The following is a 17,363-nucleotide window of genomic DNA, read 5'->3' on the forward strand; positions in this document are numbered from 1 at the left end:
AGCCCCATCCCTTCCCGTAACCTCACAGACCAGGTTTCCTTAACTGGAAAAATAAACACATTTATTTTATCTAAACACAGAACTTATTTTGCCTGACAATATAATAATAATAATAACAACATTCGTTTGGAGTGAGTCTTCAAGTACAATTACCATTCGGATTATGGAACGTATATTTTCACAGTAAACCTTCTCTTTGACACAATTCAGTTCAAACAACAAAATAGAACTTCAGTATACATTCGAATTTAGTATCACCGAACAGCGGCTAACCAAATATTACCTCAACACATGTCATTTAAGTGCACTGCACCACGGTAGGCATTAAGTCCATATACCGCAATGATACTGTCCATAAAGTTCGTGCCGCTCACTTCGTTCTGTAAAGTCAGTCAATAGTGTCCATTTCACTTATCGTACACCCGGTAGGGGAGATGTTTCGCCGTAGCAGTAGCAGTAGCTGTAGCAGTAGCTAACTCCAAGCCCGGTGCTACCGTGGAGAATGTCCAGTGGCAGAATACTCACGGGAGGAGACCCGAGGGGAGGGAGAGCGTGGCGAGAGCAAAACACTTGAACCTGCCGTGCGAATCACCGTTCACCATGGACTCCGACGCCGTCTTCTCGCTAAGACTCGCCAGCCGTCCTCCGGTTCCTCCTGACTTACAGCTTTACAGTTCAAAAAACTTCTCACAGGCTACTACACTGCGCTGCCGTCTTCTCTTTGCAACTGTGCTCTGCCGGAAGTCCCGCCCCCCTCACGCTCTCCATACGTGTTGTCTCTTCCCATTGGTCCAAGTCGGTCAGTCATGGGCTCGTCACATTAAGAATATAATATTAATATAGTATTATTATTTAACTTTTTAGTTCAGGTTTCCTCTAAGTTAATGCTTTATCATTACTACTACAAAGACACCTGTTTTATCTATTGTTACCAGGGCCAGTTGTAAACGTGCCTGTTTGATTTGCCACGGAAACTAAAGGCCGACTGTGGGACTCAGTCCACAGAACCGTTGATGGGTCCCAGTCGCCTCTGCTGCAGAGCGCTGGTCGCCTGTTTATTCAAAGCTTATCAGCCTATTATTGAATGTATTGCGTGTCCAAATCACGGCAAGTTCCACACTGCACTTCCTTGGGCCCTTAACAATGCACATGTCACGTGTGAAGCCGATAAGATGAACGCTTCTCGAGATATGAAAGTCACAGAACAACAGACTAAATAGATAGAGAGAGATTAGTGGAATTAGTCGATAGATGATAGATAGTATCCATCATATCTGTTCTTTATCAAAGGACCTGTTGTGACTCTTGTAATAATTCACTCTGTCTCTCTGCAGAAATGGCTGATGTTTCCAAAGGCCTGAGCTTCCTTGAGACCCTGAAAGAATCCATAGACAGCAATAAGTTATCAGATGTCAGGGACACGGTGGAAGATCTCTTGATCAGTAGGATCAACTTGGCTGTGGTGGGAAACCGCGGTGATGGAAAAGACTCGTTCATCAACTCCCTCCGTGACCTCGGACCTGGGGATGATGGGGGGGGGGGGGGGGGGGGGGCGGCTCCTGCTTCAACCCCCGTGGCCTCAGAGGACGTGGCAGGCTACCCTGACCCTAAACACCCTGACGCTCGGCTGTGGGACCTGCCGCCTGTGCCCGACACCTCCCCATTCGAACCTGAGGGATACATGGATAGAGACAAACGATGTACTGGGTTCTCTTTGCTTCGGTGGGAGATCCAGAGAAGAGCCTGGAAGACAAGAGGAAAGCCAGTCTGGAAACACTGAGGTCGCAGGGTGTGATGCAGCCTAAAGTCTACGTGGTCAGACCCTCCACCCTGGAGAAGTCTGACTTCCCTGGTCTGTTGGACGACTTGGGCAAAGACCTTCCAGAGATCCGAGCCCAAGCCCTTCTCTTGGCTCTCCCGATGCTCACCTCAGCCCTGGTCACCCAGAAAAAGGAGGCCTTCAAAGCTCTGGTATGGGCCGCTGCATCGCCATCTGGTGAGATGTCTGCCATTCCCGTCCCCCTGGTGGCTTCTATGGTGGACTTGAGTGTAGCGGTGCGGCTCCTGACGAAAGCAGTTATCTCTGTGCCTGGATGACAAATCAGTCGAGCGACTGGCCCCGACAGCGAGGCGTGGAACCCCTGAGACTTAAAGGGCTGCGGACATGTGGCCTCTCAGGGGAGGTTACCAAAGGGGATGTGAAGCGGCGGCTGGCGGCGGCAGAACAGGACTTGGCCACGGTGTCGTCAAAGCTGGTGGAGATGGCCATGCCCAGACACGCCCATTATGCCAGCCGCTCCTTCACCGCCATGCTGCAAGCTCTGAACGGTGCCATTGATGAAATGGTGGCCGATGCCGTGAAGATCGTGGCTGCAGCTCTCGGGGAGGGAGAGTGAAATGCTTTTCTCTTTGTGCGATGTTTCCTGTTTACGTGTTGTTCACCTGCACTTTTATGTTTATTCAACTCTTCACAAACCCTTTTGATACGTTTTCACATTGTTAGATGACGTTTTAAATAGAGACACTGTAAATACTATGTGAGTATGTGGGAGGAAGTGCATCTGCGTGCAGATACTGTGAGAAGCTGCAATCGCTATGACTGTAATCACAACACCTACAAGAAGCTGTTTTCTGGCTTGCATGATAAGGGATGCCAATACATTTTTTTGCATCCCCTTTCAAAGTGTGAAAACTTCCTTTTTCTGTAAAGTCTCATTCTCAGAGTGAGGCTGTGTGTGACAGACTGATACAAGTGGGTCCTCTGAGGTAAGAACAAGCTTCTGTGGTTATTTATCTCCTCATGATGTTAATCTACTAGAGTAAAACATAGTGTTTCAGAAGTTTTATTCACAGTATATACACTGATTACAAACTGTATTTTTTGTGGATGAAATAAGATGATTTTTTTCTGAATAAAATTTGAATCCAGATCATTTAATAATAATAATAATAATAATAATAATAATAATAATAATAATAATAATGATAATAATAATTTCAAACTCTTTTTCTTCCATTCAGTTGAAATACTTTTTTCCAAATGAAAACTCACACATCAGTTTCAGATGTCGTAGTTCCCTGAAGACTGAGATGAACCCAAAGAGCCAGATATGACTTTTTAAACAGTTTATTTCAGACTAAAATGTTCAAAAATTAGAATTTAATAAAGACACTGTTATGTTTGCAGTCAACATATTGTATATGTGTTCTGGGGTTTCTTTGATTAAATGTGATTTGAACAAGTAGCTAATGTCAAATAAAATTTAAAAAGAAAACAGAAAACAAACTATATTTTAGTTATTAAGAAATAAACTGAACTCTGGGATTAACAAAAACATGTGGCACAAATATTCAACTTGAAAATAATTTCATTTATTTTCCTTTAATAAATGACAAATTCTGCGTAGAGGTGACTTATGTGTTTTCAAACCACAAGTTCACAACCATCTTGAAATGAGGAACAAAACAAAGACAACTCTAACTGTCAGTAAAAGAAATGAAGAGAGGAAGAAGGAAATTCTGACACAAGCTGAAAAATAACTTTGATCACACGTTTTACAGTAAAAAGAAAAAGTTCTGTGATCTTATGATGTTTTTATCCACTTTTCAGTTTTTATCTGTTTCAGAAATCCAGTTGTAGTCCCACATGAGATGGAGGCTCAGACAGTCACGTGGTTGGTTTTTCTGGCCCTAATAAAACGTAAGGATTTTATTTCTCCACTTTGAAAACAATGTTTTATATTTTCTTCAACATTTGCATTAAAGATTAACTGACTTCTCCACTTGTGTTTTCACCGACAGATGTTTCTACAAGTAAGCCTGGAAATCCCGTTAAATGTATGTACAATAAAAATCGGAATATTAAAATACATTTCAGAATATACATAACATTACATTTAGTGGACAAATGTGTCCTTCATGCCCCGAGCACCCTCCGGGTGGAAATATAATTAATAACCAAACGTAGATGAAAAATTAACATTTGAACAAACACCGGTGATAAAAACTACAGAATCCATCTTTGAGATCATTTTAGTTGATGTGTATTTTGACTTTTTAGTTTGGTCCATGTCCCATTCACTAAAATTCACGAGGTGAGATTTATACCGCAGTCAGGCACCAGGTGGCGATCTAGACACTTTGGCTTCACTTTTAGTCGATGGTTGAACTATTCTAGATCAGTTATGACTCTAGAGCAATTTGGCTATAGCTTCACTCTACATAGTTTCCCAGTCAGGTTGGCTACAAAAATCTGTCATAAAAGAATAAATAAACGAATAAAAACTAGACCTACGATAAATCAGTGAATGAAGTCAGATAAAAGTTTTCAGCTCCTGACTCAGTCTGCTGTCTGTCCTCATTCAGGCTGTTTCAGAGCCTCAGGGCTCTTGTTTCAAAAGCTTTGTCCCCAAACTTTGTCTTAGTACAATAAATCGTATCAGCTGGACTGATGAAGAGGAGTTTAGGAGCTTCAGGAGAGGAGCTCCCTTTACCACTGATTGTTGGATATTTTGCTTTGCAGAACTTTTAATTCACAAAAAACCTATGTAACACAGACTAGAGGGAAGAAAAACAATAAAATCATAATGTGCCTTCTTTAAAGAAGATTCTGCTTCCTCTCTACAGACCCGCCCACTGAACCTAAACTGTCTATGAGGTCTGAGGTCACAGAAGGTCAGACCATCACCGTCAACTGCACTGTTGAAAGTTTCCCACAGTCAACTCTCACCTTGATGAGGATCGACAAATATCATCAGTCTTCGAAAATCACTGAAAATAATCTTAATTCACGACCCATCAACTCTCTCTACCACAAGATTACTGTGACTTCAGCCGACGCTGGCTTGTACGTCTGCCGTGCCCAGAACAGTGAGGGCTCAAAGGACAGCAAGCAGAAGAAGTTGGTGGTGAAATGTGAGTGTTTCAGCTGCGGATTTTTTTATTTTCAACCAAACAGATCAAACCAAATCTTCCTTTAAAAAATCTATCTTTGAAAAAGTAGCTTTTCTCGTGTATTTTTCTTTTAACTATTACTTCTGACAGTTGAAACAATAGCACCTGAGAAATGAATGACCTGAAGTAAATGTGTCTATTTGATTAAGTACTGTAGAGTTTAGAAAATATCAATAAACTACCAGACCCTATATAAAGTAATTTAATCTATAAATTATCAATAATAATGATCCAGTAATGTTACGTGGTGCCACTCTGCTACTTAATGAATACTCCTGATAAACTACTGTGCTGCTTATTTAAATTATGAATTCAGGGCCTATACTTTTAATGGAGTATTTTTGTACTGCGATATTTCTACTTTTACTTAAATCTCTGTAATTCTTCCACCAGAGTAAAGTATAATTATGTTGATATGAAGCCTTGTGACTTTGAGTTGTAAGTGTTCTTGTGATAGAATTCAACACCACAATAGTATAAATTGTGTTGAAATGCATTGTTTTCACAGGTTTGCATGTTATTGTGCTCCCTTTGATAAATTAGTCCACTATCTTCAAATCTACAATGAATTCAACCCTGATGAAATAAAAAAACATATATTATGCAGAATCATTCTATATTATAAAGACCATTATATTGGACAGTGGTTAAATCTGACAGTTCTCTGTTTTCTATATTTTTGGTTACTGCAGACAGTCCCAACAATGTTACAGTTCAAGCCAATCCTGGTCTTGATGTGAAGGAAAATGTGTCGTTGATACTGAGGGAAGAAAAACAATAAAATCATAATGTTCCTTCTTTAAAGAAGATTCTGCTTCCTCTCTACAGACCCGCCCACTGAACCTTTACTGTCTATGAGGTCTGAGGTCACAGAAGGTCAGACCATCACCGTCACCTGCAGTGTTGAAAGTTTCCCACAGTCAAATCTCACCTTGATGAGGATCGACAAATATCATCAGTCTTTAAAAATCACTGAAAATAATCTTAATTCACGACCCATCAACTCTCTCTACCACAAGATTAATGTGACTTCAGCCGACGCTGGCTGGTACGTCTGCCGTGCCCAGAACAGTGAGGGCTCAAAGGACAGCAAGCAGAAGGAGTTGGTGGTGAAATGTGAGTGTTTCAGCTGCAGCTTTTTTTTTCAACCAATCTCATCAAACCAAATCTTCCTTTAAAGAAACTATTGATGCAGAAGTAAATTTTTCACATGTATTTTTTCAGTGGTCCAGTTTTTTAAAATTAATTATTACATCTGACAGTTGAAACAATAGCACCTGAGAAATGAATGACCTAAAGTACTTAAATCTCTGTAATTCTTCCACCAGAGTAAAGTATAATTCTATTAAATTGAAGCCTTGTGACTTTAAGCAGTTATAAGTTTTCTTATCGTATAATTTGTGGTGTAATTTTGTAATTCAATGAATTCTTTTCACAGGTTTGCATGTTATTGTGCTCCCTAGTCCACTATCTCCAAACTTACCTGCACAATTATTTAAATAGCACTTCTCAAAACAATGTTACAAAGTGTTTCCCAAATAACAAAAATCACATCAAAATATGAATAATGTAAAAAAATATTATTACAAATGTGATGGAAATTCATCTTGAGATTTGAAATAATGAGATTCTCAGACTGGAGTTGCCTTTGAGTCTTTTTAATAGTAAGCTCTGCAGAGGTTACACAACAAGCACGGGTGCTCAAAGTGGAACTGCCCCAAAGTTCACGAAAGCCAGTACTTATACAAAGAGGCGTTTCATAAAACATAATATGAAAAAAAGACATGAAATCATCATCTGTGTCCATCTGCTGTGTCCGTCCGCTGTAGCAGTTGGAAGAAAACATCAGAGAATAAGGGCATACACCCTGTTTGTCAAGGTCACAGCAGTGAGACACAATAAGGGTTCCATCCTGTCAGGTAGACAGTATCACAGCAGTGAGACACCTGGTCAGTGGAATTTTCCATTACACAAATCTTTCATAAAAGAATAAATAAAAGAATAAAAAGTAGAACTACGTCAAATCAGAGAATGAAGTAAGATAAAAGTATTAGTTTTAGTTTTAAGCTAGTCAGGGTGTTTCAGAGCCTCAGGGTTCTTGTTTCTAAAGCTCTGTTCCACAACTTTGTCTTAGTACAAAAGATTTGTATATTATTTAACTACATTTCAAGTTGTTTATACTTCAAAATCTATTTCAGTAAATTCAACAAATCATTCAAAATAACGTTTAGCAAACCTGATAAAAATATTGAAGTTAAAAAAGGAACAGTAACCTAAAATCAGTGGCTGTAGTTTGTTTCAAAGAGAAATTGCTGAGAAAAAAATGTAAAGTTTCACCAGGTGAATCTAAAGCCAGTCTGTTTTATCCTCCCATTTAAAGTTTCACATTATTCTCAGTCTGGCTTTAAAGAGCAGCAATAATGTCACTTCATTTGTTGTGTTATTCATGTTTGATCTTTGATGATGTTCAGAAAATGACGTTGTCTTTTCTCCTGAATTTCCCGGCTAGTTTCTCCAAAACACACAAACATCACAGAGTCGGCAGAGAAGCAGGAGCTTGACGGGAGGAGCTCCGTGATGCTGAGCTGCATCAGTCACAGCTTTCCCCCAGTCCACCACTACTCATGGTTCAGGAAGAGTCAGGGCGAGGAAAAGGATGAAATTGTGTCCGAGCATCAAAACCACACAGTGTACTCAAACCAGCCAGGAGTCTACTACTGCGTCGCAGAAAATGAAGTAAACCAAAGTTTGTCTGATCCCGTCCATCTGTTTGAACGTGAGTGAATTTCAAGGCCTTATAACTGTGTGTTTTATTGCTCAGGAGACATGTGGGAGGTTTATATCAAACTAGTTTTCTGGTTGTCCGTCCATACGTCCTATGTCCTACGTCCTTCACACAAACACACAAGTAGAATCAAGGAGTAACTGATTTGATTTTGGTAGCCAAGGGTCAAAGGTCAAGCTCTATATGATGCTCCCTCTTCTAACGACAGGAAACTATCTGGACATCCTGAAGTTCCTCGTTCCTGCTCTGTTTGTCCTGATGATTATCATTTTAACCATCGTAGTTTTAAGGTGAATGAATAAGAAGTGCATTTGATTAAATAAATACATTTCAGAGATGGTCTGGCATGTGTAACCACATCATGTCCCTCTATGTTTTCAGATACAGGAGGAAAAAATCTATTCAACAAGGAACAACAAACACCAAATCCCCTTCTGGTTTTTCGGTAATGACACATTTGTTTAATCCATTCGACTTCTTTATTGAAAACATCTGGGCAGAAGTGACTCACCTTGTGTGTGTGTGTGTGTGTGTGTGTGTGTGTGTGTGTGTGTGTGTGTGTGTTTGGGTGTTTACTGCACTTCAACTGCCCCAGGTGAGTCCCAGGTTGAGACAACACCTTTAAAGTGTTAAAACAATCATATATGGAGACTTTAGTAAAACTCAAGAAGATTTATATTTAAAAGAATTTAATTCAAAGTGTCTGGTCACGGTGGCCTGTTGTCAGAACCTTGTCTTAGCACAATAGATTTGTAAATTATTTAACAACCAGTTGTTGAAACTTCAAAATCTATTTCTAATTGGCTATTTGTATATTGGAAATCGTAGGAAACAGTGATTAAGGAGAGTATAGGTATAAGATTCAGGATATTTAAGCCTCTGCTTCATCACTTCTGACCTGTTACAGCTGTAAAACTACTAATTCTTCTAAATACTCTAAATTATGTCATAATTTCAATCATATGTAATCAAATATGTTTTAATGGTGATATTACAAAGCCTCCAAAGTCCCAGAATGTGTTATTTGTTTAATTTTGAGTTCACACGATGCAAGGATCTGAAACAAGACAACAACATGTGCACATTAGATTTAAAAATTATAAATAAAATAATCTATCAGGATATCTACAACCCCTCAAATTGACCATGTAGAGCTACTGCCTTCCATCTTCTATCATCAGTATTAGTCTGGCTCTACAGGCAGATGTGTCTTTTACTGTTCAAGCTGTTGCTTTTCCCTCCTTGTACTTCCATATCCTGCCCTCACTGTTTGCCCTGTCAGTAGCTGTCTATCAGTGCACTTATATCTCAGTATACTGGGGCCAGTAATTAAAAGACAACCTGTACAGCATCCATTTTAGAGCATGAGTGAAGCGATTCAGTTGCTGCTTGATAATCACTGATGTTTTCTGTCTGCTCAGGCTGCCTCTGCACAAAACCCCACAAGACATCAAGCTGGAAACACCGAGGGAGATTCTGTCAACTACGCTTCTCTGCACTTTAAGAATAAGATAAAGTGAGAATTTAATCTTTGTGTTACAATACCAGAACAACAAAGGTGTTATTGATCAGCACACGTCATGTTGACATTTGTTTTTCAAGGAAGAAGCAAAGAAAGGTGGAAGAAGACCCTGTGTATGCGATGGTGTCCAACCCAACGCGAGTTAAAAAGGTCGGGAACTGTGACCTCTCATCTCGTTATATCAGTCTGTATGTTTTGCTAACAGTTGAATTTATTCCAGAAATTCTCACACAAATAATCGATAAACTACCTCCACTCTCATCCTAGAATGAACCAGAGATCCTGCAGGACTATGAAAACATTAGTAATGCAACTGCACGTGCACCAACATCTCCAAATCTATTTGACGACCACACCAGTGAAGGTGAAGTGGAGCTCCACTATTCACAGGTGAGATTCACAGTGAGGCCCCGACGTCAGACGACCAACAGAGACTCCAGCAGCTCAGACGAAGATGAGAGTTCGTACTCTGACGTCAGGATTTGACCCGAGATGTTCTCGTCCTGCTTTTTACAGCTACCTCGGGCCTGAGGAAGTTTATATTCACAATAAGTCATCACAGAGAGTCTGAAGAGTTCATGTGTTAAGCAAAAAAAATAGGTCGTAACCGTAAATCTACAGTAATGTAAGCTGGTCAACAAACCTTATGCAGCTACAACAAAACCGTGCGTGTTGCCATTAGGAGTATTTTAAAACTAGTTATCAAGAAGGCACAGAAGTTACATTACTGAGCTAAAATATAATATATAAATACTTGCAACTGTTAATTAAAGGTTCTGGAGAAAATAGTGAACATAGCAAAATGTGAGGGATAAACGGTTAAAATCCTTATATGCAACTTAAAATGTAAATAATGTGAGTGTAAAATGATTGTATTAATAACTTTTTATATAATCTATATATATAAATGACATGCAGTTAGACAAGAAATGCTGAGAATCACTGCTGAATGTTTTTTTTGTCCTTTCCAGTGTTGTGAACTTAATCCAAACCCACACACCTGAAATGTAAATATCCTGTAGCTCAAAATAAAATGAAATATGTTGGAACAAATGATGAACTTTAAAGTTTATTGACATTATTGTTGGATTTGTGAACATGTCACAGCGTGAAAGGGTTTCTGAAGAATGCATGTACACACAAAACACATTGTGTCATGAAATGGACATTATCTTGTGATGCATTTCTATTAACGGACCATGTAAAACTTAGATTTACTTGAGTTTAGTAATAAGTAAAATAAAATCAAGTATATGACTATATCCTGAACTTAAACTCTTGAGCATCCAAAGTAAAAGTACAAATTCTGAGACATTAGGATAGTATTAGATACGTTATTACATTTTTACACAGGTGCATCAATGAGTTAGTATTTTAGTTGCCATGGAGCCAGGCCCGTAGCCGGAGGGCAGTATCCCCCGATCTAAATATGCACATTTTAAGATGTTTGGAGCAGCTATTGGTTAACAGCAGCTTCAAAACCATGTCAGTGGACAATAGCATAAATGACTTACCATTGTGTTTGAGTTTGCATCATTTTGTATTTAAACTGTAGAAACGTGTCTCAAACAGTGCATCCACATAAGCAAAATGTGTTATACAGTAAATACCATATTATCAGAGAGAGAGAGAGAGAGAGAGAGAGAGAGAGAGAGAGAGAGAGAGAGGAGAGAAAGTATAAAGATGGACAGTGTAAGTTACAGTGTGTTGGAAAATAAATACAACAGCTTCTCCAGGCAAGAAGAAGTGTCCTCCGTTATTTCTCTACTGCTGCAAAAAGTGAAGGGTGTGAACCCTGAAGCGAGAAGCAGCTTCAGCCGGGGGGGGGGGGGCCAGACATCTCCCCTGTACGTCACCGACTCCGGTCTGGAGGTCGAGCAGGAGACGTTAACACTACGTTACCTTGTATATTTACGAGAAGATGATCCACTCCACCTCCTACTCACTCACCCACCGCCCACATACACGCATTTTTAAATAATACCGAGGTCCGGACCTGCATGGAGCTAATTACTTTACTTCAGATGAAGGTATTTGTCTGGGTCATGCTCTCCTGAACAACTAAAGACATGTGAAGGGTCATAAGTTGTAGAGAAGAAGTGTAATTAAAAAACAAGAAATGCACAGTTCTGGAGTATATTTACATGTTTACTTTCCACCACTAACAGTACTGCTTAAGAATATAATATTAATATATTATTATTATTTTACTTTTTAGTTCAGCTTTCCTCTAAGTTAATGCTTTATCATTACTACTACAAAGACACCTGTTTTATCTATTGTTACCAGGGCCAGTTGTAAACGTGCCTGTTCGATTTGCCACGGCAACTAAAGGCCGACTGTGGGACTCAGTCCACAGAACCGCTGATGGGTCCCAGTCGCCTCTGCTGCAGAGCGCTGGTCGCCTGTTTATTCAAAGCTTATCAGCCTATTATTGAATGTATTGCGTGTCCAAATCACGCAAAGTTCCACACTGCACTTCCTTGGGCCCTTAACAATGCACATGTCACGTGTGAAGCCAATAAGATGAACGCTTCTCGAGATATGAAAGTCATAGAACAACAGACTAAATAGATAGAGAGAGATTAGTGGAATTAGTCGATAGATGATAGATAGTATCCATCATATCTGTTCTTTATCAAAGGACCTGTTGTGACTCTTGTAATAATTCACTCTGTGTCTCTCTGCAGAAATGGCTGATGTTTCCAAAGGCCTGAGCTTCCTTGAGACCCTGAAAGAATCCATAGACAGCAATAAGTTATCAGATGTCAGGGACGCGGTGGAAGATCTCTTGATCAGTAGGATCAACTTGGCTGTGGTGGGAAACCGCGGTGATGGAAAAGACTCCTACATCAACTCCCTCCGTGGCCTTGGACCTGGGGATGATGGGGGGGGGGGGGGGGGGGGGGGGGGGGGCTCCTGCTTCGACCTCCGTGGCCTCAGAGGACGTGGCAGGCTACCCTGACCCTAAACACCCTGACCTTCACCTGTGGGACCTGGCTTAAGTAAGTCCCTGGGGCTGTGGACTTGTGCAAACCCTTTTGATACGTTTTCTCATTGTTTGATGACGTTTTAAATAGAGACACTGTAAATACTATGTGAGTATGTGGGAGGAAGTGCATCTGCGTGCAGATACTGTGAGAAGCTGCAAACGCTATCACTGTAATCAGAACACCTACAAGAAGCTGTTTTCTGGCTTGCATGATAGGGGATGCTACTTAATTTTTTTTTGCATCCCCTTTCAAAGTGTGGAAACTTCCTTTTTCTGTAAAGTCTCATTCTCGGAGTGAGGCTTTGTGTGACAGACTGATACAAGTGGGTCCTCTGAGGTAAGATCAAGCTTCTATGGTTATTTATCTCCTCATGATGTTAATCTACTAGAGTAAAATATAATGTTTCAGAAGTTTTGTTTACAGTATATACACTGATTACAAACTGTATTTTTTGTGGATAAAACAAGATGATTTTTTTCTGAATAAAATTTGAATCCAGTTAACTTAATAATAATAATAATAATAATAATAATAATAATAATAATAATAATTTAAAACCCTTTTTCTTCCATTCAGTTGAAATACTTTTTTCCAAATGAAAACTCACACATCAGTTTCAGATGTCGTAGTTCCCTGAAGACTGAGATGAACCCAAAGAGCCAGATATGACTTTTTAAACAGTTTATTTCAGACTAAAATGTTCAAAAATTAGAATTTAATAAAGACACTGTTATGTTTGCAGTCAACATATTGTATATGTGTTCTGGGGTTTCTTTGATTAAATGTGATTTGAACAAGTAGCTAATGTCAAATAAAATTTAAAAAGAAAACAGAAAACAAACTATATTTTAGTTATTAAGAAATAAACTGAACTCTGGGATTAACAAAAACATGTGGCCCAAATATTCAACTTGAAAATAATTTCATTTATTTTCCTTTAATAAATGACAAATTCTGCGTAGAGGTGACTTATGTGTTTTCAAACCACAAGTTCACAACCATCTTGAAATGAGGAACAAAACAAAGACAACTCTAAATGTCAGTAAAAGAAATTAAAAGAGGAAGAAGGAAATTCTGAGACAAGCTGAAAAAGAACATTGATCACACGTTTTACAGTAAAAAGAAAAAGTTCTGTGATCTAATGATGTTTTTATCCACTTTTCAGTTTTTATTTGTTTCAGAAATCCAGTTGTAGTCCCACATGAGATGGAGGCTCAGACAGTCACGTGGTTGGTTTTTCTGGCCCTAATAAAACGTAAGGATTTTATTTCTCCACTTTGAAAACAAGGTTTTATATTTTTTCCAACATTTGCATTAAAGATTAACTGACTTCTCCACTTGTGTTTTCACCGACAGATGTTTCTACAAGTGACCCTGGAAATCCCGTTAAATGTATGTACAATAAAAATCAGAATATTAAAATACATTTCAGAATATTCATAACATTGCAATTAGTGGCAAATGTGTTCTTCATGCCCCGAGCAACCAAGGCTCCTCCGGATGGAAATATAATTAATAACCAAATGTAGATGAAAAATGAACATTTGAAAATACACCAGTGATAAAAACGACAGAATCCATCTTTGAGATCACTCAAATCTAAATTGTGTGAATTGATATTTGTCTCTGGATGTCGGCCCTGTGATACGCTGGAGACCTCTCAGAGCCAGAGTCAGCTGGGGATTGGCTCCATCCTCCCACAACCCTCAAATGTCCACCAGTGTCACCAGGCTGCTCGTGGCGTGTCTGTGATTTTCAGTCATTTGACCTCTTTCACATTCATGTATTGATTTAATTTGATTTCTGAACTAAAATCTTCTGCATAGTATTATCAATATTACATTCTCAGTGGACCGTCACTCACATAGCAAGTGTCTTGGTCCAGATTTGTCCTGGGCCACGAGAAGACCAGAAGTGCCGGATCATTGCCTGAAGTGGCCCACATCCGTGTGCTATCTGGGTTGTGAATTAACCTGAAAGAATCTTCTGTTTCAGATTCACCTGTTGTTGAGATAAAGGTCATTTCACTTGGGTCCTTTTTCCAGATAAGCCGAGGAAGACGAGCATTTCTGTCAGTGGCTCTTCTGATAACCAAGTGAAAGTTGGTCGTTCTCTCACGTTAACCTGTGACACCGATGCCAATCCTGCCCCGACGACTTACCTCAGCTGCCACTTTTTTTTTTAGCAAAACAAATCAAACCAAAAATGTTCAGAAAAAAACTATCGATGCAAAAGTATATTTTTTCAGTGGTCCAGTTTTTTTAATTAATTATTTCTTCTGACAGTTGAAACAATATTGGACAGTGGTTAAATCTGACAGTTCTCTGTTTTCTATATTTTTGGTTTCTGCAGACAGTCCCAAACATGTGACAGTTCAAGCCAATCCTGGTCTTGATGTGAAGGAAAATGTGTCGTTGACACTGAGCTGTACTGCCGAGTCCAACCCACCAGTGAGCTCTGTCACCTGGAGGAAGACGACTGATGTGAGAGAGGAAATCGTCCAACAGACTCAGACTCAGACCTTCAGGGTGAATTCAGCAGTGGACTGTACAGCTGTGAAGCCACCAATGACATTGGAAGTGGAAAGTCACAGCGAGCTGAGGTTAAAGTCAGATGTGAGTAGAATGATGCACTTGTGATGGTGAATGGATAAACAAGGAGGATATATTCCACATTACTGCGTCTAAAGTAAATACTGATCAGACGTGCTGGTTCCAAAAAGAAGAAAACATTACTCCACAATGTCAAAAACACCACAGGGTTCTTTTAACTATGGTGTAAATTAATTCATTCATTAACCTTATCCAACATTTCTTTGAACTGAAAACGTCTATTTCAACATGACTAAAGTGGCCTGTTGTCATAACTTGATTTATTTAAATAGCACTTCTCAAAACAACGTTACAAAGTGCTTCCCAAAAAAAGTAAAAACAAATCAAAATAGCCTCAGGGCTCTTGTTTCAAAAGCTTTGTCCCCAAATTTGTCTTAGTACAATAAATCGTCTCAGCTGGACTGATGAAGAGGAGTTTAGGAGCTTCAGGAGAGGAGCTCCCTTTACCACTGATTGTTGGATATTTTGCTTTGCAGAACTTTTACATTTACAATAAACCTATGTAACACAGACTAGAGGGAAGAAAAACAATAAAATCATAATGTGCCTTCTTTAAAGAAGATTCTGCTTCCTCTCTACAGACCCGCCCACTGAACCTAAACTGTCTATGAGTTCTGAGGTCACAGAAGGTCAGACCATCACCGTCAACTGCACTGTTGAAAGTTTCCCACAGTCAACTCTCACCTTGATGAGGACCAACACAAATCCTCAGTCTTCAAAAACAACTGAAAATAATCTTTATTCACGACCCATCAACTCTCTCTACCAAAAGATTAATGTGACTTCAGCCGACGCTGGCTTGTACGTCTGCCGTGCCCAGAACAGTGAGGGCTCAAAGGACAGCAAGCAGAAGAAGTTGGTGGTGAAATGTGAGTGTTTCAGCTGTGGATTTTTTTTTTTCAACCAAACAGATCAAACCAAATCTTCCTTTAAAGAAACTATCGATGCAGAAGTAAATTTTTCTCATGTATTTTTTCAGTGGTCCAGTATTTCAAAATTAATTATTACTTCTGACAGTTGAAACAATAGCACCTGAGAAATGAATGACCTAAAGAACTTAAATCTCTGTAATTCTTCCACCAGAGTATTATTATTTATTAAATTGAAGCCTTGTGACTTTAAGCAGTTATAAGTTTTCTTATCGTATAATTTGTGGTGTAATTGTGTAATTCAATGAATTCTTTTCACAGGTTTGCATGTTATTGTGCTCCCTAGTCCACTTTCTCCAAACCCACCTGCACAATTATTTAAATAGCACTTCTCAAAACAATGTTACAAAGTGCTTCACAAAGAACAAAAATCACATCAAAATATGAATAATGAAAAAATTCTTCTTACAATTGTGATGGAAATTCATCTTGAGATTTGAAATAATGAGATTCTCAGACTGGAGTTGCCTTTGAGTCTTTATAATAGTAAGCTCTGCAGAGGTTACATAACAAGCACGGGTGCTCAAAGTGGAACTGCCCCAAAGTTCACAAAAGCCAGTACTTATACAAAGAGGCGTTTCATAAAACATAATATGAAAAAAAGACATGAAATCATCATCTGTGTCCATCTGCTGTGTCCGTCCGCTGTAGCAGTTGGAAGAAAACATCAGAGAATAAGGGCATACACCCTGTTTGTCAAGGTCACAGCAGTGAGACACAATAAGGGTTCCATCCTGTCAGGTAGACAGTATCACAGCAGTGAGACACCTGGTCAGTGGAATTTTCCATTACACAAATCTGTCATAAAAGAATAAATAAAAGAATAAAAACTAGAACTACGTCAAATCAGAGAATGAAGTAAGATAAAAGTATTAGTTTTAGTTTTAAGCTAGTCAGGGTCTTTCAGAGTCTCAGGGTTCTTGTTTCTAAAACTCTGTTCCCCAACTTTGTCTTAGTATAAAAGATTTGTATATTATTTATTACATTTCAAGTTCTTTATACTTCAAAATCTCAATTCAGCAAATTCAACAAATCATTCAAAATAAGGTTTAGCAAATCTGATAAAAAACATTGAAGTTAAAAAAGGAACAGTAACCTAAAACCAGTGGCTGTAGTTTGTTTCAAAGAGAAATTGCTGAGAAAAAAATTCACCAGGTGAATCTAAAGCCAGTCTGTTTTATCCTCCCATTTAAAGTTTCACATTCTTCTCAGTCTGGCTTTAAAGAGCAGCAATAATGTCACTTCATTTGTTGTGTTATTCATGTTTGATCTTTGATGATGTTCAGAAAATGACGTCGTCTTTTCTCCTGAATTTCCCGGCTAGTTTCTCCAAAACACACAAACATCACAGAGTCGGCAGAGAAGCAGGAGCTTGACGGGAGGAGCTCCGTGATGCTGAGCTGCATCAGTCACAGCTTTCCCCCAGTCCAACTCTACTCATGGTACAGGAAGAGTCAGGGCGAGGAAAAGGATGAACTTGTGTCCAAGCATCAAAACCACACAGTGTACTCAAACCAGTCAGGAGTCTACTACTGCGTCACACAAAATGAAGCAGATCACAGTTTGTCT

The 17,363-nt window shown here is 39.1% G+C and overlaps 1 protein-coding gene and 1 long non-coding RNA gene across 2 annotated transcripts in view; both read left to right on the forward strand.

Annotated features, from left to right (window-relative positions):
- The window catches only part of LOC117777400 (hemicentin-1-like), a 1,765,934-nt gene that overhangs the window by 916,869 nt on the left and 831,702 nt on the right, over window positions 1-17,363 (forward strand). The window contains exons 34-37 of the mRNA XM_034612162.1: window positions 4,627-4,914; window positions 5,782-6,069; window positions 7,463-7,729; window positions 15,447-15,576. Of these exons, the coding sequence (XP_034468053.1) occupies window positions 4,627-4,914; window positions 5,782-6,069; window positions 7,463-7,729; window positions 15,447-15,576 (973 nt within the window). The remainder of the gene's footprint in view (window positions 1-4,626; window positions 4,915-5,781; window positions 6,070-7,462; window positions 7,730-15,446; window positions 15,577-17,363) is intronic.
- Window positions 9,593-10,313, forward strand: LOC117777475. Its single transcript, XR_004616611.1, has 2 exons — window positions 9,593-9,860; window positions 9,946-10,313. It is a non-coding gene; the product is annotated as an uncharacterized LOC117777475 (long non-coding RNA).

Source organism: Hippoglossus hippoglossus, chromosome 16 (genome assembly GCF_009819705.1).
Source record: "Hippoglossus hippoglossus isolate fHipHip1 chromosome 16, fHipHip1.pri, whole genome shotgun sequence".
Taxonomy (NCBI): Eukaryota; Metazoa; Chordata; class Actinopteri; order Pleuronectiformes; family Pleuronectidae; genus Hippoglossus; species Hippoglossus hippoglossus.